Genomic DNA, 23627 nt, shown 5'->3' on the forward strand with positions numbered 1-23627 from the left:
TGAATTTTACTGAGGGGCTGTAGGAGAACAGGAACAAAGTCCACAGAGTGCTTTCACCCCATCAGTGATTCTACACGGAAGTGTCACTATAAAAAGTTATGGTCACTGGGGGAAAAGAATGATTCAGCTGTGAAAGAGTTAAGGGTCAAACAGTTAGGTTTGACAGTTTAGCCTGTGGTTTGAGGTTACTATTCGGAGAACGAGGGGATGGTGCTGCTGCAGAGAAGCCTGGGTTAGAATAAATCCAATATCTATTCTATATATGTGTGTACACTTATTTTTGTTTTGCTCAGTCCATTTGAAGCAGATTTAAAGTGTAAATGAAAATCATGGAAGCCATCAATGAAACACTTGCTCATTGGGTACCATGCTGACGTGACCACACACTCATTGCCATGAGCACTTCCGTTACTGTCAAAAAACACAGGTTATCACACTCAACCAGAAATACAGGCCTCCAACTCATTCGTTTCTACTGCTTGAGGTCCAGCTCCTGTGGTGTTGGAGGTATGTGCAGACAAACGAGTCACCGTTTTCAGCTCCCCACCCTTTGGCTTCTCGTACATTACTGTACCCCCTTCTCTGGTAAGTGACGTTCATCACGAAAGCAATTCTCCATCAAACGGCCTTTGATTCCGTATGACAGGCTAGCTGACGGTATTCCCTCGGGACTGAAGTTTCACCACTTCTCTTTCATCCAGCGAGTGTGAGATCATTGAGATTTCCTGTCTCATTTACTGGGCCCTCCAGTATCCTGCTTCCTTGTCACAATCTATGCCTTCGGTTCACGTTTCAAAGGATGGGAGGCTACCTCACTGAAACATGCAGGATTCTTAAGAGGCTTGACAGGGTAGATGCTGAGAGGATGTTTCCCGTCATGGAAGATACTGGGCCCGGAGGGTGTATACTTAGAATAAAGAGGCACCCGTTTGCGACGGAATGAGGAGGAATTTATTCCCTCAGAGGGCTCTGAGTGTTTGGAGCTATGGGGGCAGTGTCCCTTGGGTGTATTTAAGGCTGAGATAGATATTTTCTTGATCAGCCGGGAAGGCAAGGATTTCTGGGGGAAAGTGGATGTGAGAAGTGTAATATGAGCCATGATTCTCTTGAATGACTCCTGTTCCTGTGTATGGTGGTTTAATATGGCCGGAAACCTGATTTAGTCTGGATGTAGGAATGAGTCTGCAGGGATTTGAATGCGCCGATGGTTAAACACTATTTTGTAAAATGTTACCTTGTGTGTTATATCGAAGTCAGACAGCGTCAGATTGGGCATATTTTTGGTGATTAACATTCTTCTGCCTGTCAGAGATGGTGAGAATCCCGTTTGACGAGAGTACTCCCACGGCTGCGGGACCAGCCAGTTATGGAAAGGCATAAGTTGAATCACAGTTACCACACCATCTTGATCTCTCCCTTCTCCCGACGCTGCCTGGAAGCGTTAGGTGGTGCAATGCAGCTGCCCACTTTAGTTAAGGGTTGGAAATGAATTATAAGGAAGTTAAATCACACTTGGTCCAACCGGGTAAAACCTACAACAGGAATCACTGGAGAGACTCCGCGGTTCTGGCACTATTTGCGGAGACAGAAACAGAGAGTCCAGTTCCCGGAACCGTTCGATCTGCTCCTCTCCCAGCGGGTCCGGGTCTGTGGAGGGAAATCCGAGTTTACGTTCCGGGTCCAGTGACCCGTCTTCAGGACCCTGTGGTTATCACGGGGTGCTTTTATTTTTGACCTGGAGGAACATGTGTCTCACGCTGGTTCTCAGATAACAATATTAGGATCCCCTTTTCATTTGTCATGATTTGCAGGAGCCGGTGTTGGACTGGGGTGTACCAAGTTAAAAATCCCACAACACCAGGTTATAGTCCAACAGGTTTATTTGGAAACACTAGCTTTCCAAGCGCTGCTCCTTCATCGCGTGGTTGTGGAGTATAAGGTCGTAAAACACACAATTTATTGCAAATGTTTACCGTCTGATGTAACTGCAATTATATATTGAAAAAGACCTGGATTGTTTGTTAAGTCTCTCACTATTTAGAATGACCGTGTTGGTTTCAGTTCTTTCATATGTAAATCCCAGAACTTCTTAAAAGTTATCGTTTGTGCAAGCTGTGAAAGTGGGGAGAGTATTGACAATCTTCAAAAGGGCATTAACAGCATGAAAACATCCCAGAGCCGAGTGACGGATGAGCTTCATTGCAGTTTGTAAATATTCAGGGGTCAGTCAGAGGGACACGGAGGGGGTTTGTAAAGTATAGGATGCCGCTTAAAAGGAAGCGGTTCCAGCGGTGAGGTGGGTAACTGCCAGTGCATTGCGGCCATGTTCTGCAATGTGCCTATGCAGAGGAAGTCTGGAGAGGAATGCAGTGGTGTTTGTCGAGGTTCGTCCCGAGCAGCGCCGACGCGGGACTCCGTGCTCTACAGTCTGTTCCTTGCGCCTGGAGGATCATCAACTCGGTGAAGGACGCTCTCTGGGCGGTGGGAAACCTGTTGATCTTCCAGCTGAAGGAGTTGATCCGGACTGAGTGTTGCAGACTGGCACATTCCAAGGTCCAGGGCTACGTGTTGAGGGACGCGCTGAAGCTTGGGGCAGCTGCCGCCAAGGCGCGGTGGGGAAAGACCACCGTGTAACATCTGCCTGTCTAAAGAAGAGCAGGGGGCCCATGCAGTTGTTCGGGCTCTGCTGACGCCTCAGCTCAATATATGGGTATATGAGTGAGAAATGCACAGTCCTGTATATAACAACGATAAATCCCGATCTGTGTATGTAAATGTATATGTATGGCATGACCAACTTACAGACCATCAAATTATTTTATGAATAAAGTATATTTTTGAAAATAAAACAAAATGTTCATGTCTCTCCCAAGCGAAGCGCTGTTTTACTTTGCAAATGAGGTCAGTGAGCTGGGAATACGAAATGAACAGTGTTATTTTATGCCACTTCGTGAATAATTAGAGTGGAGTTGAAGAGGAATGTTTTCACCCTGAGGAGCCTGGAATTCTAACAAAAGAATACTGCGGATGCTGGAAATTGGAAACAGTAGCAGGAACTGTTGGAGAAACTCAGCAGGTCCTGTGCAGAGAGAAAGTAGATTTAATGGCTCTTCAGAACTCTGTTACTCAATGTCTGAAAGTTTTGTGTGTCCGTGCTAACTACAGTCCGCCTCTAAACGCTCCCACATCCAAACACTACCATACCCTACCACCTCCCCGTAACAAACAAAAGCAAAACACTGCACCTTGGAGACCCGGGTTCAATTGCCGCCTCGGGCAACTCTCTGTGTGGAGTTTGCACATTCTCTCTCCGTGTCTGTGTGGGTTTCCTCCCACAGTCCAGGTTCGGTGAATTGGCCATGCTAAATTGCTCGTTGTGAAGGTGAAGGGGTAAATGTAGGGGAGTGGGTATGGGTGGGCTGCTGTTCGGACTGTTTCCACACTGTAGGGAACCTAATCTTGCTGCACTTGTGAAATGTTCATTAACTTCAAACAACCTCTTAGTGCTCACGGTGATTCCAAGACTCCACGTAGAGAGAGAAGCCTAGGAATTCAGATACATAACTCTTTGAAATTTGTGTCACATATAGACAGGGTGTTTGAAAAGGCGTTTACCAGGCTTGCCTTCATTGCTCAGTCCATTGAGTATAGCAGTTGGGATGAAATGTTAATGTTGGACTATAACCTGGTGTTGTGTGATTTCTAACTGTGTACACCCCAGTCCAACACCGGCATCTCCAAATCATAATATTGTCCAGGACGTTGGTGAGACCTCCTCAGGAATACTGTGTCCAGTTCTGGTCGCCCAGATAAAGGAAGGATATCATTAAGCTGCAGATGTTTCAGAGGAGATCACCAAGATATTGCCGGGGGTGGAAGGTTTGAGTTATAAAGTTTGATTAGATGATCTGGGCCTTTTAGTTCTGGGGCATCGGAGGCTGAGAGGCGACCTTTGAGAAGTTTATACAATAATAAGAGGTATGGGTAGAGTTAATGGTTGTTGTCTTTTCCCGAGGATGGGGGATTATGGTGAAAGGAGAGATATAAAAAAAATTAGGGCAAAAGGTTTTGCACAAAACGTGGTTCGTGTATGGAATGACTTTCTGAGGAAGTGGTGGATGTGGGTGCAATTGCAATGTGTAAAATAAAGGATAAATACAGGGATGGGGAGGGATAGGAGGATTATAGGCTAGGAGCAGGTAGGTGGGACTAGATCAGTTTAGGATTATGTTCTGAAGGATCTGTTTCCTTGCTGTCTGTCTATGACCCTGCGGCAAAGCGTTTCAGGTTGTGTCTTTGTTCGGGCGCGGTTTTACATTCAGTGAAATAATAGTTTCTAATTAACGTGGATTCTCGGTCCAAACAAATCTAATTCTGTGCCATTTGATGCTCTATTTGTTTTGATGAATGATTTATAATGTTTTATAACCTGCTCCCGTCGTGGGGAATATTGAAAGTGCTCGTTCCTTTCTGACACTGATGTCGTGTTTTGATCTTGTTGCAGCCTCTGGAAGCGGTGTTACCCTGAGGGTCCCTCAGAGAGAAGTGAACGGGATCGTGAGCCTGTCTGTCAATCTCTCTGTCTCCTATTCCACACTCCCACCCTACTCCACGTTGAAGATCCAGTGGCGTTTATTCTCCGAAAATACTCCATTTGTGACCCTAAGCCGATCAAACTGCTCTCCAGGTCCTGTCACATCCCGGTATAACTGTTCAGATCACCAGGTGACAGGGCCTTCCTACCGGCACCGAGTTCAACTCGACCCAGAGACTGGATCCTTGTGGCTGCGGGATTTACAATCTAATGACAGCGGCGTGTATGTGATATCAGTTTATAGAGATGGTGAGGGCATAGCTGCTGAAGGGAATGTGACTTTAACCGTTTATAGCGAGACAGGTAAGTGTTTACAATCTTTTATCACTTTATTCTTGGCTGTTCTTTCCAGCAAAGGCAAGCTGTCTTTTTCCCTCTTAGCTCAATAGGAAGATAAGACGTAGGTGCAGAATCTGGCCATTCGGCCCATTCAAACTGCTCTGCCATTCAATCAGCTGCTGGCTGATCCGGTGATCCTCAACTCCACTTTCTTGTTTTTCCCCACAATGCTCAACTCTTTTTACTGGTTAAAAATATCTATCTCAACCTTGAATATACTGAATGACTCAGTCTCCACACCTCTCTGTGATACAGAATCACTACGCTCTGAGAGAGGAGAAGCCTCCTCATCTCTGTCAATTGCGACCCCTTACTCTGAGACTGTGCCTCTCATGCTCGACTTTCTCACACATGGAATACAGGATTCACCCGCTCAACCTCACCTCATAAGACAATCCTTCCATACCTGGTGAATATTCCCTGTTCTGCCTTCAAGTCCAGTATGTCTTCCCTCAGATAAGGAGACTAGAGCCGTTCACGGTATTCGAATTGTGGTCTGGGGAGTGCTTTGTGTAGCTTGAGTCAAACCGCCATATTTTCTAATCCATTCCTTTTGAAGGGTCCAGATGAAGAGTCCTGACCCAATCCATTCCTCTCCTGCTCCTCTGGTGCTGCCTGACCTGCTGTGCTTTTTCCACCTCCACACTTTATCACCTCTGCGATATTATTGATACTGATGTTCTCCTCTACAATTTTCTGCTCTCTGTTATTGTTTTCCTCACCATGTTCTCTCGGGAGCCAACGTCTACTGGTAACACTATCTTCAATATCACATATTTGAAGGAACACGTACTGTCCCTTTACTTGCTGGGTTTCCTCTGTAGCTTATTTTCTCACTATTACTTTTCGTCCTCTTTTTTTAGGTTTTAAAACATTCCTAATCCTCTGATTTACCACTAATATTTGCCACATTGGCGATTTTTCTTTCCATTTGATACTGAACATTCTCAGTTGGTTGGTTCTCTTGCTCGGATTCTTCTTCCTCACTTTATTGTAGGTCACAATTTTCAAAAAAAGTGTCATTGTTCATCATCTTTGTTTTTTATTTGCTGAACTCCTCTTCCATGCCACTCCAGCCAACACGACCCTAATTTCCATCTAATTACACTTATTTACATTTAGCACAGCTGTTTCTGACCCACGTTTGTCACTCTCAGACGAAATGCTGCATTCTACCATGTTATAGTCACTGATTCCTGAAGGATATTTCACCAAGATCATTAAACATTACTTGAAATAAAACTGGCCTGATCCCTGGTTGGATCCACAATATATTCTTCTCAGAAACTATCCTGAAAACACACTGCGAATATTTCCTCATGGCTATCTCTGCCAATTTGATTTTCAAAACTGTTTGAAGAGTAAAGTCACCCATGTTTGCATTGTCCCTGTCATTTGGAAGTAAGCTGCATAACGGCAATATTTTCTATATCATTGTATTACCTGCTCACTCTGTTAGGGTTGTTGTAACTGTCAGAATTCTTATTGCAGATAATATGATTACGACTCCACTAGTCAGCAGCTATAAGCAGCCAATGACCAGCAGACGACACTCTGACCAAGGAGTCATTCTGCTGCTCCGAGTGAGCACCTTAGGTTTCGTCGCTGTGTTTGGGGCTTCTCTGTACTGGTATGTGAGCCGGAGATGCAGAGAGAAATGTCAGCAAGAGCTTTGAGGTCTGATACAATCAAAATAACTTCTCCTCAATGTTGAGACCAAAATGGTGAGTTACTTGACCTATTACTAATGGATATTTGCACAGTGATCCAGACTATGGAGTTGATGGCATTCTATTTGTTCCATCTTACATAATTGATTTCACTAGATTGCTTCAGCTTTTCGAGTGTCAATAAAAATGTTTGTGAATACACAGCAGGTCAGTCCGTACCTGTGAAGGAAAATAACTGATGGCTGGAATTGTCATCCAGATTCTTCCAAACCTCCCAGTTAACGTCTAGAGAATCCCAGAGAAATGGCTTGAATAATGATAGGTGCTTTTGGTTTCTGTCAGTACGGCAGAATGGGAGTGTAGTATCCTGACAACTACCACACACACAACTGGCCACACACACAACTGTCCACACACACAAATGCCATTCCCCCTCCCCCCACCCCCACACCACACAGTTAAAACTCAAACAGCTCCAGATTATAGTCCACCAGGTTTATTTGGAAGTACTAGCTTTCAGAACACTGCCCCTTCATCAGGTAGCTGTAGAGCAGGATCATAAGACACCAAATTTATTGCAAAAGATCACAGTGTCATGCAATTCAAATGATATATTGAACAAACCGAGATTGCTTTTAAGTCTTTCATCTTTTAGAATGGGTTGCAGATATCAGCTCATGAATATGTAAATCCCAGAACTTCTTTCAAATCACATTCTCGAGATAACTTAATTTCATAAAATTGATTTATTTGGAGCAGCACTCTGAAAGCTAGCCCTTCCAAATAAACCCGTTGGACGATATCCTGGTGTTGTGTGATTCTTAACATTTTAATCCTTTTAAGTTTGTTTTTAATTTAAATTTTAATCCTGCTCCACTGAATTCATCTCCACATACCTTGATACTGTCCTAGCCACCCCCGGTCCAGGAACTCTCCGCATACGTTTGGGACACCACCCACCTCCTCCATGACTTCTGTTTCTCCGGCCCCCAATGCCTCATCTCATCATGGACATCCAGTCCCTGTACACCTCCATCTGCCACAACCAGGGCCTCCAAGCCCTCCATTTCTTCCTCTCCCGATGTCCCCAACAGTACCCTTCCACTGACACTCTCATTCATTTGGCTGAACTGGTCTTCACCCTTAACAATTTCTCCTTCAAATCCTCCCACTTCCTCCAGACCAAAGAGGTAGCCATGGGTACCCGTATGGGCCCCAGCTATGCCTGTCTCTTTGTCAGCTATGCAGAACAGTCCATCTTCCATATTTCCACCAGCATCACTCCCCACCTATTCCTCTGCTACATTGGTGACTACATCGGTGCCACCTTGTGCTCCCACGAGGAGGTTGAGCAATTCATCAGCTTCACCAACACATTCCACCCAGACCTTAAATTCACCTGGACCATCTCTGACACCTCCCTCCCCTTCCTGCATGTCTCTATCTCCATCAACAATGACCGACTCAACACTGACATTTTTTACGAACCTACCGACTCCCACAGCTACCTGGATTACACCTCTTCCCACCCTAACTCTTGCAAAAATGCCATCCCATATTCCCAATTCCTCTGCCCCTGCCATATCTGCTCCCAGGAGGACCAGTTCTACCACAGAACACACCAGATAGCCTCCTTCTTTAAAGACCATAATTTTCCCTCCCACGTAGTTGAAGATCCCCTCCAAGACATCTCATCCATGTCCCACACCTCTGCCCTTGAACCCCACCCTCCAACCGCAACAAGGACAGAACCCCATGGTACTCACCTTCCACCCAACCAATCTCTTCATAAATCGCATCATCAGCCGACATTTCTGCCACCTTCAAATGGACCCCACTACCAGGGATATATTTCCCTCCCCACTCCTATCTGCTTTCCACAAAGACTACCTCCGCAACTACCTCCTCAGGTCCACACCTTCCCAACAACCTACCCTTCCCTCCTGGCACCTTCCCCTGCCACTGCAGGAATTGCAAAACCTGCGCCCACCACCCCACCCCTCCCCACCATCATTCAAGGAGCCTTCCATATCCATCAAAGTTTCACCTGCACTTCCACATGTGTCCTTTACTGTATCCGTTGCTCCTGATGCGGTCTGCACTACACTGGGGAGACAGGACGCCTACTCACAGAGCACTTCAGAAAACATCTCTGGGACACCTGCACCAATAAACCCCACCATCATGTGGCTGAACATTTCAACTCTCCCTCTCACTCTGCTGAGGACATGCAGGTCCTGGGCCTCCTCCACCACCGCTCCTCACTAACTGAAACCTGGAGGAAGAACACCTCATCTTCCGCCTTGGGACCCTTCAGCCCCATGGCATCAATGTAGACTTCACCATTTTCCTCATTTCTGCTCCCCCCCACTTTACCTCAGCTCCAACCTTCCAGCTTATGACCTGTCCCACCTGTCAATCTTCCTTCCTATCCATCTGTTCCACCCTCCTCTCCAACCTATCACCTTCACCCACACCTCCATCCTCCTATTGCACTCTCAGCTGCCTTCTCCCCAACCCCACCACCTCCCCATTTATCTATCCACCCCCGAGGCTTCCAGCCTCATTCCTAATGAAGGGCTTCTGCCTGAAATGTCAATTTTCCTGCGTTGCGGATGCTACCCAACTTGCTGTGCTTTTCCAGCACCGCTCTAATCTGGACTCAAATCTCCAGCATCTGCAGTACTCACTTCCACCTGCCTGATTTTTAACTTTGTCCACCCAATCCAACACTGGCTCCTAAAGTGACATCTTATCTCAGCCAATGCATTAAAGGTGTGAGGTTGGAGGCTGTCTGGAGCCTTATCTTGAGTCTATTCCAAAATAGTTTATTCTATTCCAAAGTAGTTTATAAAATGCAACATGGATTGACTGCGCGCAGATAGTTGATAAGATGTATGTGTGGGTGTGAGTGTGGTGTGTGTGTGTATGTGTGTGCATCTGAGAGACAGCGTGTATGAGAGAGGGTCCGTGTGAGTGTGTGAGTGTGTGAGCACTACACACACACATGCATGTACACACACACCACATATACAACACTAGACTGGCATCTCCAGGTTTGCATTGTGAGTGAAGTCTCTGACTAAATTATAAACTCTATTTGGCTGTGAAGAGCTTGCTGGGTTATATTGTCAAGTCAGTACATTTCCAAACCCTCAAAGAATGCCCTTCCCTCCCAGCACCTCTCTATCTCCATGTCCTGCATTTGACTCAATATGGACATCTATTTCAAACTCACTGACTCCCACAGCTGCCTGGATTACATTTCCACCTCCCACCACCACACCCATAAAAACATGATCCCTTACTCCCAATCCATCCGTCTCCACCGTATCTGCTCCCAGGGAGAGCATTTCCATTCCAGGATATCCCAGATGGTGTCCTAGGACCACAATTTTCCCTCCCCTTTAATCAACAACGCCCTCCAATGCATCTCGTCCACTTGTCGCAACTCCACCCTCAAACCCCACTCCCTAGCCACAAGAAAGATCAAACCCCCATTCTCACTGATCTCCAGATGTGGCACATTATACTCTGCCATTTCTGCCCCCTATCATCACACCCGACCACCAGAGACATATTTCCCTCCCCACACCTATCTGCATTCCACAAAGACCAATCTCCCTCCGATTCCTTCATTAGGTCCTCGACTCCCTCACCAACCCACCCTGCACACCCAGTACCTTCCTTTGCCGCCTCAAGAGGTATAAAACCTGTGTCCACATCTCACCCCTCCCCTCTGTCCCAAAAGTTCATTTCACATCTGGAAGAGATTTTCCTGCCTAATCTACTGTGTCTATTGCTCTCAATGTGGTCTCCTCCACATTGTGGAGACAGGACACCAACTCGCAGAACTCATTTCAGGGAGCATCTCTGGAAAACACATACCCAACAACTTCACTGCCCTGTAGCTGAAACTTCAACTTCCTCTACCACTCCCCCAAGGACAATGATCGTGTCATTTTAACCTGACTCATTTTTGTTCATTCTATTCAAACCTACAGTGTGATCACAGGTGATTGATCCTGTCTATTGGTTATTGCTATTTGGGTGTCGAGCTTACAAAGTATCAGAGCCTTGGTTTTGCGATTGGCCATTTGGAAAAATGAGAACCTCGGCCACATTCAGTTGTTATTGTTGCCCTCTGTATTGTTGCTTTGATGCCAGGAATATGTGAAATAAACCATCTCTTTGAATTCACCAGCGTTGCCTTTTATGTTATTTTATATGCATTTCTGGTAAGTTCATCGACACTTACCACGAAAGAGATCCTTTTCGAAGTTTTGAGACTGTTGACAGTGTTTATTCAGAGCGGAGATTCAGTCACTCACTCCCATTCAGTGAATGAAGCTGAACTCAGGTTGTAAGATCATTTTTGACTGGAAACGTTAATTCTGGTTCTCTCTCCATAGGCAAACCCGCTGGGTTTCTCCAGTACTGTCCTTTTCTAGTTTAGGTTTCCACCATCTGTAATGGTTTGATTTATCACCATTTATAAGATTCTGTGGGTGTTGTTGTGAACAGGTAGATTGCGCGTCCTCTTATTCATGATTAGGTGGAAATTCTCCAAAGTTTTAGTTGCAGTTGGGATTTCTTAAGAGAACGTTGATCTTCCGGAAGGGAGAGTGCTGCGGAAGCGGCGATAGGATGGTGGAGATGGCGAGATGGTAATGCAAGTAGCGATAAAACAACCCAGGTTACGATGCAGTCCAGGTAGTGATACAGGTTGTGATAGAGGATTGCAGGCTAATGGGAAGGTGCAGGCATCAATACTGTAGTGCAGGCATTGATACATCAGTCCGGGTAACAATAGGCTTTAGAAGTGGCATTAGACCAGCGCAGGTAAGGAAGCGACGGTATCGATAGAGCAGTGCAGATACCTATAGAGCAGTGAAGGTTGAGATACAGTAGTGTTAGGTAGTATTTGAATGATGGAAGTGGTGAGAGCGCAGTGCCTTTGTGAGGGCAGATAAGATTGAGATACAGTAGCAATGGTAGAGATAGATTGGTGGAAGGAGCGAGAGAGTGGTGTGGGTTACGATAGACGAGAAGGGGGGTTAGAACTAGTACAAAGTAGGGCCGTGCACTCAGGCATTTCAGATGCTATTGGAAGGATTGATTGGGGGGAGGGGGAGATATAGGGAGGAATAAGGGAAACATTACTGCTGTAACTAGAAAAGATATTTCTGAAAGATCGAATTGTGAAAATATATGGATCGAAATTAGAAATAAGAAAGGGATGATCACTTTGTTTGTACTATAGGCCCCCCAAATGGCAGCTCGTGGTTAGCACTGCTGCCTCATAGCGCTAGGGATCCGAGTTTGATTCCAGCCTCGGGCAACTGTCTGTGTGGAGTTTGCACATTCTCCCTTGTCTATGTGGGTTTCCTCCGGGTGCTCCGGTTTCCTCCCACAGTCCAAAGATGGGCAGGTTAGCTGAATTGACCATGCTAAATTGCCCATAGTGTTCAGGGTAGTTTAGATTAGGTGCATTCATCAGGGATAAATGTAGAGTAATAGCATAGGGGAATAGGTTTGGGAAAAGGATTACTCTTTGGCGGGTCGGCGTGGACTTGTTGGGCAGAATGGCCTGTTTCCACGCTGTAGGGATTCTATGTCAAAGTACATATAAAATAATATGGCTCTAACAGTTCCTGATTCCTGATGAAGGGCTTTTGCCCGAAACGTCGATTTCGCTGTACCTTGGATGCTGCCTGAACTGCTGTGCTCTTTCAGCACCACTGATCCAGAACTTGGCTCTAACAGTAGGTGACTTTAATTTCCAAACATTGTCTGGCACTGCCATTATGTTAAAGAGTTGGATGATAAGAAATTTATTAAATGTGTGCAAGAACATTTCCTTTATCAATACGTAAATATTCTGATATCCAGACGTTTCATTACCTGGCTAGGTAACATCACCTCAAGCCCGAAGTTTAACAGAACAAAACGGCTGCAGAATGCTCCGAGAACTAATAAATGACGCCCACCACAGACTCCGCAGGAAATGACATCACCAGAAACCCCAGGAACCCCATCCAGGAGATAGATATAAATAGAAAGCAGGAGACAACAGCTTCGCTTCACTTGGAGGTCGCCACTGATGATGTTACCTGCAGTTCTAAATGATATACAGGAACAATGAGATCAAGGGGTTGGGGCAGGGAAGGAGCGGTTACATACATACCAATCATTACAGATTTTTGGAAAGTAGTTGAAGAAACATATGGGATTTGGCGTTTTATAAATAGAGGCATGAATTACAAAATAACTTTATAAAACAGAAGTTTTATTTTATTTGATAATCTTGATAATTTGATATATATTTGATAACTTGAGCATTGTATTAAAATCTGCACACCTTTTCTAGAAAGATGGTGGTGAAGGATTAGACTGAGTCCAAAAGATATAAGGACTTTGGTTAGACCGATAGTTTGCAGAAGTTGAGTTATTCTCGCAATAAAACGTGGAGATTTATTTGAGATATTTAAAATCAAGACAGATCTAGACAGGGCAGTAAGGGAGAAACTGTTCTTGTTGATGGATGGCTCAAGATATGGAGGGCACTAATTTAAGGTGATTTTCAAATAAAATGGCAATGTGTGAACACCATTTTACTCAGAATGTGATTATAATTGGAAATGGACTGTCTGAAAGCTTCATTGATGAGAGTTCAATCATTAGTTTTCCAAGAGAAGATTAGTTAAACACTTGAATGAATCAATGTTTCAGCTCACAGGGAAGTGGAACTAGTTGTATCACTCATATAGTGAACCAGCATGGGACAAATTACCTCCTTCTGTACTGAAGCCACTATGGCTTTATAACTATGAATCTTTTAATATTCCAGGAAAACATATCATTTGTCTTCTTAATTTATTTCTACATCCGGATGTTAACTCTTTGGGATTCAAATACAAGGCCACCCAAGGCTTGTCTGGGTCTCTTATCATTTAAAAAAAACTCTGCAAATTACTTTTCCTTTGTGTCTCACTTCTTTCTTGCAAGAGGAACTTTCTCCCCTACACTGATGTTTCTGTGTTGAATTTGAACACAATTTTTCATCCCTCACCCCAACTTAATCGCCAGATACTCACCATATAATTACTAATGGGACCACGGCCAAACACACAACAATGGCTGCAATTATTCCAAAATGAGCCCTGGAATTACACCCAAGACCTACAAAAAAAGAAAATTGTCTTTGATTAAGTGTTTATAGAAGGCAATACCTTTTATCAGTTGTAGTTTATAGAGGTTTGTAAAACATTCTGTGGCCATTTCAAATAAGTGCAGTGTCACCTTTCTTAATGCAGAAAGAATCCAACACTCACCCTCTCCTCCCTGACCTATCACCTTCATCTGCTCCCCCACTCACCCATTGTACTCTATGCTACTCTCTCACCACCCCCACCCTCCCCTAGCTTATCTCTCCACCCTTCAGGCTCACTGCCTTTATTCCTGATGAAGGGCTTTTGCCCGAAACGTCGATTTCGCTGCTCATTGGATGCTGCCTGAACTGCTGTGCTCTTCCAGCACCACTGATCCAGAATCTGGTTTCCAGCATCTGCAGTCATTGTTTTTACCTCAATCAGTGTCAGTTGTGACTCGGTAACATTACTGTTTGCAAGTTAGGGAATTGAGAATGAAGATACAATGGTTAGGTTAGATGAGGAGGAGTAGTGGCAGAAATGGCCCACTTTGAGTGCTGGAGACTCCACAATTTTATATAAGCTTGACAGACATACTTTTAACAGACAGTTGGTACAACAGTGCATGTATAGCAACCAGAGTCCGATTTCTGAGCATGCTGAATGATTAAAGTACTATTATCCTCCGATAGCCAATGACGCTCATGAGCTGGGAGCCAGTCCTTCTCTGGTCCACTGAACTTAATGGGCCCTACCTCCATGCACCACACAGTTCAGCATTACTGGGAGGTGCTCGAGGCTGCAGTTACTGGAAATGGTGGGTGTGGAGAGGGGATCCGGAGAAAGACAAAGACACAAGAGTTTTTATTAACCAACCAACTTCCATTTATTGAGCATCTTTCAACTCCAGCTGTCACAAAGCACTTTGCAATCAGTGAAATGCAGCCACTGCTGTAATGTAAGAAAATCAGTTGCCAATGTCACAGAGAAGTGTTGCTGTGCTAAGTCTGATGCTTACGTGCAATTGGAAATGCTGGAAGGCCACACTTGGAGCACTGTGTTCAGATGTGGTCACCTTATTATAGGAAGGATGTTATTTAACTGAAAAGAGTGAAGAAGAAATTTACAAATGTTGCCTGGACTCAATGGTCTGAGTTATAGGGAGAGATTGGACAAGCTAGTACTTCTTTCTTTATCGCACCCAGGAAACTGAAGGGGGAATCTTATAGAGGTATGTAAGATCATGACAGGCATGGATAAGGTAAATGCTCTCAGTCATTTTTCCAGAACTGGGAAATAAAGGACCAATATTGGTTTAAGTTTAGAGATGAAAGAATAAAAGGGAACCTGAGGAGCAACTTTTTTATACTGAGGGTGGTTCACATATAGAATGAGCTGCCAGTGGAAGTGGTGGCAGCAACATTAACAACGTTTTAAAGTCATTTGGACAAATACATGGATAGGAAAGGTTTAGAAGGATATGGGCCAAGTGCAGGGAAATGGGGTTAGCAAGAATGGACATTTTGGTCAGCATGGACCAGTTTAGGTTGATGGGCCTGTCTCCATGCTGTAGGACCCTACGACTCTGGATGAGATACAGGAGTCCTTTCTGGTCTTCAAAATAGCAGTATGGCCACGAATTCACAGACAAAGATGTTATCAGTCTGAAACAATTTAAGAGATTCATTTCTAATAAGGATAGCAGATCACCTATGATCCCACTCAATGGCAGCACAGCCTTAATGGGCTGAATGGCCGACTTGTACTCCAACACTTTATGGTGAGACAGAATCACAGAAGGATGTCATCATGCCTGCGCTGCTTCTATTCCATGTGACAATTCACCATATCCCTGTAAACAATAAACATCCAACGCTCCATTGAATGTCTCAATTGAACCTGCCTCCACACCTTTCCAGGCGGTACATTCCGTAGTCTAAGTACTTGCTGTGTGAAAACATTTCTTACATCACTTTTGCATTGTTTGCACAATCTTTCTTTCATGTTGCTTTTACAAGCAGGAACAGTTTCTTCATCTCTACTCTATTCAACTTACTTATTGTTTTTAAATCTTCTATCAAATCTCCTTTCAGTCTTCATGTCATCAAGAAGAACAGTTCCAAATTTTTAAATCTATCCTCGTGGCTGAAGTTTCTAATCCATGGAACTATGCTTGTAAACCACTCTCTCCAATGCATTCACATCCTTCATATAATGTGGTTCTCACAACTGTGCCCAATAATCTCACTGAGATCTAACAAGTGTCTTGTACAAGCTCAACATCACCTCATTGTTCTTGCCTTCTCCACCTCTATTAATAAAGCTGAGAACCTTGTAGACTTCATTAATTGCTCACTCCAGGTGCCCTGCCACCTTCAATGATCTTTATGCCTGCCACCTTCAATGATTCATATATCCCTTGCCTTTTAAATGTCATAATTGTACAAGCCTCTATCACTTCCTCTGGCAGCTTATTCCATCCTCTGCATGAAAAAGTTGTCCCTTTGGTCCCCCTTAAATCTTTCCCCTCTCACCTTAAATCTATACTCTCTAATTTTGGACTCCTCTACACTGAGAAAAAGACCTTGGTATTCACCTTATCCATACCCCTCATAATTTTATAAACCTCAATAAGGTCATCCCTCAGCTCCTGACACTCCAAGGAAACAGCCCCAGTCTATTCAACCTCTCCCTAAAGCTGAATAACCCTGGCAACATCCTTGTAAATCTTTTCTGCACCCGTTCAAGTTTCAGAACATCCTTCCGATAGCAGGGGGACCAGAATTGAATGCACTATTCCAAAAGTGCCGTAACCAATATCCTGTACAACCATGACATGTCATCCCAACACCTATAATCAATGCACTGACCAATAAAGCCAGCCATGTCAAACGCCTTCTTCACCACCCTGTCTACATGCGATTTCACATTCAAGGAACTATGAACCTGCAACCCAAGGCCTCTTCGCTCGGCAGCACTCAGGGCAGCCTAGAGAGTGATTTATAGCCAATGAGTTACCTTTGAAATGTACTCACAGTTAGTATGTGAGAAATGTGACCATTGACCAAGATTACAATTCTAAGGCACTGTTAGGATAGGGTTGGATCGTGAGATGACTTCCTTCTCAAAAGAAAACATTTCCAGGTAATTCTCGCCCCTCCCCACTGCTCCTTAGTGCCTGTAAATCAGTCTCCAGCTCAGCACTCTGAACTGAAGCTATCCAAGCTGCAGATCCTTAGCTCAGGTACATGAATAAGAAATGTTTGGAGGGACATGGAACAAGCACAGGCAGATGGGACTTGCTTATTTTTGGATTTGGTTGCCATGGACTTGTTGGACCAAAGGGTCTGTTTCCTGTGTGACTCTATGGTGTGATCCCATAGCATGTGATCATGCTGTGTGACTCTATGCTGTGATCCCATAGCATGATTCAACGAGGAGCATGCCAGCTCTCCCTCTTATCTTGGCTCACCCACAAATACCACCTAGAAACAAGTTCCGATTTGTATCATATTTGTGTTTGTGGGAGTTTGTTATGCTCAAGTTGGACAGTAACTGCCCACCAGTGGCAATCATACTACACTTTGAAATTAATTTCTTCTCTGGAGAGAATTTTGGATATGCAAATCACTAGTTCTTTCTGACTGCTCAAGGAGTATCAATCACCAATTTTATTTCCCCTTTAAGTCTCTGGGGTAGAAATATAATTGCTGATCTCCTGACACTGAAGCAAGAGTACTCTTCCTCAAACCTGAAGCTCCAATGTCATGGTAAAAGCCTGATGATTTCATTTCTTCAAATCATCTATGAATTCATCAGTGCAGCTATTACAAGGAAAAAAATCTCTCCATTTGAAATTTTAGTCCTTGAATCCACAGAGTAAAATGCAGCCTTGCCTTATTTGTCAAATTTAATACTTTATCAAGTCATCTTCATTACAAGGCGCAGAATCCCCCAACATTGTTCAATTGGATGTTTGTATCTTAAAATCTAAGCTTTTATTTCAAAGGGTAAAATATCTGTTGGGTGGAAACCATCAAGTTTGGTAAAGCATCATGGTGTGCATGTTCTAGTAGTCTTTTCCTTTCAAGGGCACACAATCTGTGGTTAACTAAAGAAGTTAAGGAGAACATCAAACAAACGCAAAAACATGCAATTATATAAACGTGAGTGGCAGATCAAATTACTGGTCAGAATACAAAGAATGGCAGAAAATGATTGACAAGTTAATCAGAACAAGTAAAGTGAAAAATGAGAGGAAGATAGCTAGAAATATAAAATGGTAAAGCAAGAGTTTCTACAGGTATCTAAAAAGGAAAGTTGTAACTGGCTCCTTTGAAAGGCATTAATAGTAGATAATAAAGGAGTGATTGACATAATGAAAAATATTTTGTTTCTGTCTTCATTGTAAAAAGGATACATAGAAAATCTCTCACATACCTGTAAATCAAGAGGTGGAAGAGATGCATTATAATCATTAGGAAAGTGGTAGTGACCAAACTGATAGAGTTGTGGGTTGATAAGTCCAGGGGTAATGATGGACTTCAGATGGTCTTAAAGTTTTAGCTAACGATGCTATGGATGCATTGGTGTTAATTTCCAAAAGTAATTAATTCTGAACATGTTTCATGGAAAGTACCAAGCATAACCCCGCTATTCAAGAAGGATGGGTGACAGAAAACTGTGGACCAGTTAGGTTCATGTCTTTTATGAGAAAGGTGTTAAAATTGATCATTAATTACAATTGTGCTGTTGGAAAATCTCAAGTTAACAGAAAAAGTCAACATGATTTTGTGAATGGGGAATCCTGTTTAATTTTGAAGGAGTAACATGCACAATGGAGAAAGGGGAGCCAGTTGATCTTACTGTTCTTGAACATCCATAGAACATAGAACATAGAAGGATACAGCGCAGTACAGGCCCTTCGGCCCTCGATGTTGCGCCGACCGAATCCTACCTAACCTATACTAGCCCAATAACTTCCAAATGCCTATCCAATGCCCGCTTAAATGACCATAAAGAAGGAGAGTTCACCACTGATACGGGCAGGGCATTCCATGAACTCACAACCCATGTCGTCATGTCGTCACAGTGGCCTAATCATACACCTTCTGAAATCCACACATGACATCCATGGCTTTCCCCCTTTACCTCCTCAAAGAATTCTAGCAAACTTGCCAGCATAATTTTGCCTTCATGTGACCATACAGACACAGCTTGGTCATATTATGCATTTCTAAATTTTCTGCCACTACATTCTTTATGACAGACTCAAGCATTTTGACAATAACAGACTATAAGCAAACTGACTTACAATTACTTGCTTTGGTCTCTTCCCTTTTTTCAACAAAGGCTTGCCAACATTCTGGGAGATTCGGAGGAATTCTGGAAGAGTGCTGCCAGTCCATCCATTCTCTCTCCAGTTAATTCCTTTAATATACTCTGATGCATCCCATCAGATCCAGGGGACAAGGCGTCTTTAGCCCCATTCATTTCCTTAGTCCTTTTCTTGTTGTGATAGCTATTATTTTTACTTCCGACCCTCCTTCTCCCCCTTATTTCATCAGTTGGGATGCTGTTAGTGAAGACTGATGCAGAGTACACATTCTGCTCCTCTGCTATTTCCTGGTTCCCCATTATTATTTCCACAGCCTCATCCTCTTGCAGCCAATGTTTGTTTGGCATCTCGCTTCCTTTGTAAATATTTAAAGAGGTTCTTGTCATCTGTTATGACATTTTTTGCAAGTTTAAGCTCAATATTTATGTTCTAATTATTATTAGGGTGACACAGTGGCTGAGTGGTTAGCACTGCTGCCTTACTTCACTAAGGACCTGAATCAAATCCGGCCATGTTTTCTGTGGCGTTTGCACGTTCTCTATGTGGCTGTGTGGTCTTCTTCCGGGTGCTCCGGTTTCCTCCTACAGTCCAAAGATGTGCAAGGTAGGTGGATTGGCCATGCTAAATTGCCCATAGTGTACAGAGATGTGCAAGCTAGATGGATTGACCATGAGAAATGCAGGGTTGGAAGCTCATCAGAGGGTTAGTGCAGACTTGATGGGCCAATGGCCTGCTTCCTCATGGTTGGGATTCTGTGAAGTACATATTCATGTCATTCTGAAAAGATCATGAGGGTTTCTGCCCCTCAGAAGCTTTCCAGACAATACCATGTCCCTACCATCTTCTGGGTGATTAAAAAAAAGCTCCTTCATTGTACTTCTTATCTTACTTCCTCCTGAATAGAGATTGTTCACTGAAGGAAAAAGTGCATGTTGGATGATCGACACGTCATTAAGAAACTTCTACTTGGTCTCCTTTGGCATTCTCTATTTCAAAGTAAATATCCTCAACCAATCTTCCTTCATAACTAAAATTCTCCAACCAAGTTCTATCCTTGTAATCTCCTCTGTACGGGGCTCAACTGCTCCTTCAGCATCTGCTAATGTGAATTAACACATCTTTATAATGATGAAAAGAGCATCAGAGCATCTGCGCAGGTCACCCTGCTATTGTTTCTATTTGAACAGAAATGGAACCATTGTCCAGGTACTTACCAATCACTGTTAGAGTTATCATTCTGGTCCTCCTCGAGTTCACAATTCTTCTGTAATTGCCCGTGTCTGCCTCGCGCACATCTTTTAGTAACAATGATCCATCTGATTTGTTCAGTTCAACTCTACCCTCATACGGATCAAATGTGTGTTGATGCCCTTCGTTGTAATCTACAATGGGAAGTGTTTTGCTAGAAGTTGAAAATTCCCAATGGAGACTGCTGAATTCTTCATCAGTTCCCGGAAATCGAACGGGGGCACCTGTAGCAGCCACCATGCTGTCTTTCAGATGCTGTGCTGAAATGAAAATGAGTCAATCAGAACAAGGCTACTGAGGAGATTTAATGGTCACAGAAATAGTCAGAAATGGCAGCAAACTCGCCTCCCCACCCACACTATTTGTCAATTGATATGACTAAAATTGACATTAATATGTCATCTTTGTTAGCATTTCCTTGTCAGCTTTTCTCTAATTGTTACCCCAACAAGAGCCTTAATGTCGTCTTAAAAAAAAATAAAATTTAGGTTCAATGGATGGGTGTGGTTTGGAATTATTGAAGTGACCTTTCAAAAGCTTTGAGACCTTTGACCCATTTTTGGTGAAAATTATACCATGGAGGTTAAGGGGAGAGGAGGGAAGAGGGACGGGGGGAGATGGGATGGTTGATTACCCTCCATTTGAAGTTGACCAACTCAGGAGTGCAGCTTCCCTGCACCATTTATCCAGCTCCGGGGGGAATGGGGCGGGGTGGTGAGAGAGCAGACGGTTATGGGTGGGGAGAATGAGAACAGACCACGCAGTGAAAGAATCAATTTATCCCTCTCGCCATCCGCCCCCCCCTCATCCTAGTTTCAAACTTCCATCTCAGCACTGTCCCCATGACTTGTCCGGACTTGTCCTACCTGCCTAGCTCCTTTTCCACCTATCCACTCCACCCTCTCCTCCCTGACCTATCACCTTCATCTCCTCCCCCACTCACCCATTGTACTCTATGCTACTCTCTCCCCACCCCCACCCTCCCCAAGCTTATCTCTCCACGCTTCAGTCTCTCTGCCTTTATTCCTGATGAAGGGCTTTTGCCTGAAATGCCGATTTCGCTGCTCGTTGGATGTTGCCTGAACTGCTGTGCTCTTCCAGCACCACTAATCCAGAATCCACCCCCCCCTGCCTATTAGACAATCTGACACTGTAAACTTTGTTTTGAAAGCAGGAACAGAGCGATGTGCTTGGTGGATGGTGGTTGGGGAAGACAGGAGTTCTATCTCACGCTGAAACAAAACCTGAACTTCGGCTCCAGTTTTTTTTTTGCAACGAGTCTGTTTCTCCGCTCGAGAATGACCTCACCCTGCTCCATTCCTCTTCCCCTCTCAGTCAGTCCTGATTCCCAGCCAGTGTCTGGGACTGAGCTGTAGGCGCTGGGATATTGAGGGGCACTCTTAACTCATGCCTCAGCAACACGGTGTGAGTCACGGAGCGGGGGTAGGGATCTGCCCCGGAGATCGTGTCAACTAGACGGGAATGGATCGGAAAACGTCAGGCGGCTCGAACCGAATCTCAAACTGAGTGGAAATATCATCTTGTTTAAACCCACTCCCAACCCAGTGAACATTCCCACAGACTGGGCGGCTTCATCACAGACTACAAGATCAAAACATCAAAACTCTTGGCGTTGTCGATTCCCAGATCTCCCCGAGAGCATTTCTCTGTGTCATCGTTTCAGTTTGTTTTCATCCGAGTCAGTCACTGTCGGTTTAAAGAGACTGTTAGAGATGGTTTTACCTGAAGCCGAGTGAGAGAGAACTTGTAAAGCGCAAAGGAGAGAAAAGGCAAACATCTTCATCTGTCTGCAGAGCTGGTTCTGACCGTGACAGGAAATAACGGGAAGCACGAGAGGGATGGGCCAAATCCTCAAATTACAGGAATTAGAGGACTGGCAAGGGAGATGGAGGGAGGTTGGGATGGAAGATCAATCAGGATCTGTACTCAATAGAGAACTGCGGATGGTGGAATGCTGAAGACAAGAGTTCAAATGCTACTGCGGCCAAAATGTGTTTGAAGAGAATGGCCAGCACAGTTAGTTGTTTCCTTGTACTGCTGTACAGAGTGCAGGCAGCTGTCTGAAAGGGCGTTCCAGGATTTTCACCCGGCGACAGTGAAGGAACGAGAGTCGCCTTTTAATTGGTTATTTCTACCATATACAAGTGATACAGTAAAAATGAGACAGAGTTTCTCCAGGACAGAGGGTGCTACGTTGACAGCACAGATTCCACACTCGTACACGGCATAAAGTGCATAAGAAGTGCAAAACACGCAAGTTACAGCGTTTTCCTAGCAGCAATTAAAGAATTACAGGTGGGAAGGCACCCGATCATACAGCGTTAAAGGAGCGTGAAGTTGTTGCACAGTCTGGCCGCTGTGAGAGCGAGTGCTCCAGTATCTTCTGCCAGATGGCAGGTGGGAGAAGAGTTTGAGTGAGGGGTGTGGTGTAAATGCAGTAAGGCAATTGGATGGGGGTGGGCGGTGGAAAGAGACCCCAATGATCTTCGCAGCTGTCCTCAGTGTAAGGGTGGATTTTTAATGGAGTTGTGAACTCACCGTTTAATAAAGTGGTCGCGTAGAACCCAAATCCAATATCCCTGTCCTGATTTTTGATGCCCTGCCTTTCATTGATATGCAATAAACGCATGGATAGTGAGTTTCCACCCTACAATATCGCTCTGCCTCGATACATTGCAGAAGTTGGCAGCTTCCAATGCAACTGCCACAAGCCTTCAGATCCCTCTGCATGCTGTGGTATTCTGTGATTCTCTTCATTTTGACAAGATTCTGCTTTACCACAGTCACTGTGACACTTCAGTAATAATTTGCCATTTATCTTATTTCTTAATTACCCAGTTCCCTATCCACACTAATGTATCACTTGAAACGTTGAAAGTTCTTACCTCCAATTCACAAATTGAAGTAAAGAGAATCTAAACTAGTAATTTTATTGGCATATGTTGATGGCCAGCCATTAACTTTTATCATGGTGTTAAAAATGTACCTACTTTTGATCACTGGTTTCAACTTGCAATGAAATTCAATGGTTATTTTGCAAATGCAGCCATTGTGAATTTCACACAGACTTCAATATGAGGCTGTTTCCACAAGGTCAAATCATCCCCGAACATGAAACAATTCACAATTTATGGTATTCTTTATTCCAAATGCAGAATGAATGTCACATTAACAATGGTGTCCATCATGCACTTATTACGCCTAACAACATCTCACATAATGTGAAGAAATGCATTGTGGACAATTCTTCAATTTGTCATTGAGCA

General features: G+C 44.0%; 1 protein-coding gene across 3 annotated transcripts; it reads left to right on the plus strand.

Annotated features, from left to right (window-relative positions):
• The first annotated feature begins 453 nt into the window (after nucleotides 1-453).
• Nucleotides 454-13082, plus strand: LOC132832679 (uncharacterized). Of its 3 annotated transcripts, none has more exons than XM_060850766.1 (4): nucleotides 454-585; nucleotides 4505-4897; nucleotides 6425-6657; nucleotides 12516-13082. In XM_060850766.1, the coding sequence occupies exons 1-3, from the start codon at nucleotides 510-512 to the stop codon at nucleotides 6607-6609; spliced, it is 654 nt and encodes a 217-aa protein (XP_060706749.1). In that variant the 5' UTR covers nucleotides 454-509; the 3' UTR covers nucleotides 6610-6657; nucleotides 12516-13082. The 3 variants fall into 3 exon arrangements, with proteins under 3 accessions (XP_060706749.1, XP_060706748.1, XP_060706751.1); XM_060850765.1 differs by lacking the exon at nucleotides 12516-13082 and adding an exon at nucleotides 10608-10695; XM_060850768.1 differs by lacking the exons at nucleotides 454-585; nucleotides 12516-13082 and adding exons at nucleotides 1134-1207; nucleotides 10608-10695.
• The last annotated feature ends 10545 nt before the right edge of the window (nucleotides 13083-23627 follow it).

The sequence above is a fragment of the Hemiscyllium ocellatum genome, chromosome 35, assembly GCF_020745735.1.
Source record: "Hemiscyllium ocellatum isolate sHemOce1 chromosome 35, sHemOce1.pat.X.cur, whole genome shotgun sequence".
NCBI lineage: Eukaryota > Metazoa > Chordata > Chondrichthyes > Orectolobiformes > Hemiscylliidae > Hemiscyllium > Hemiscyllium ocellatum.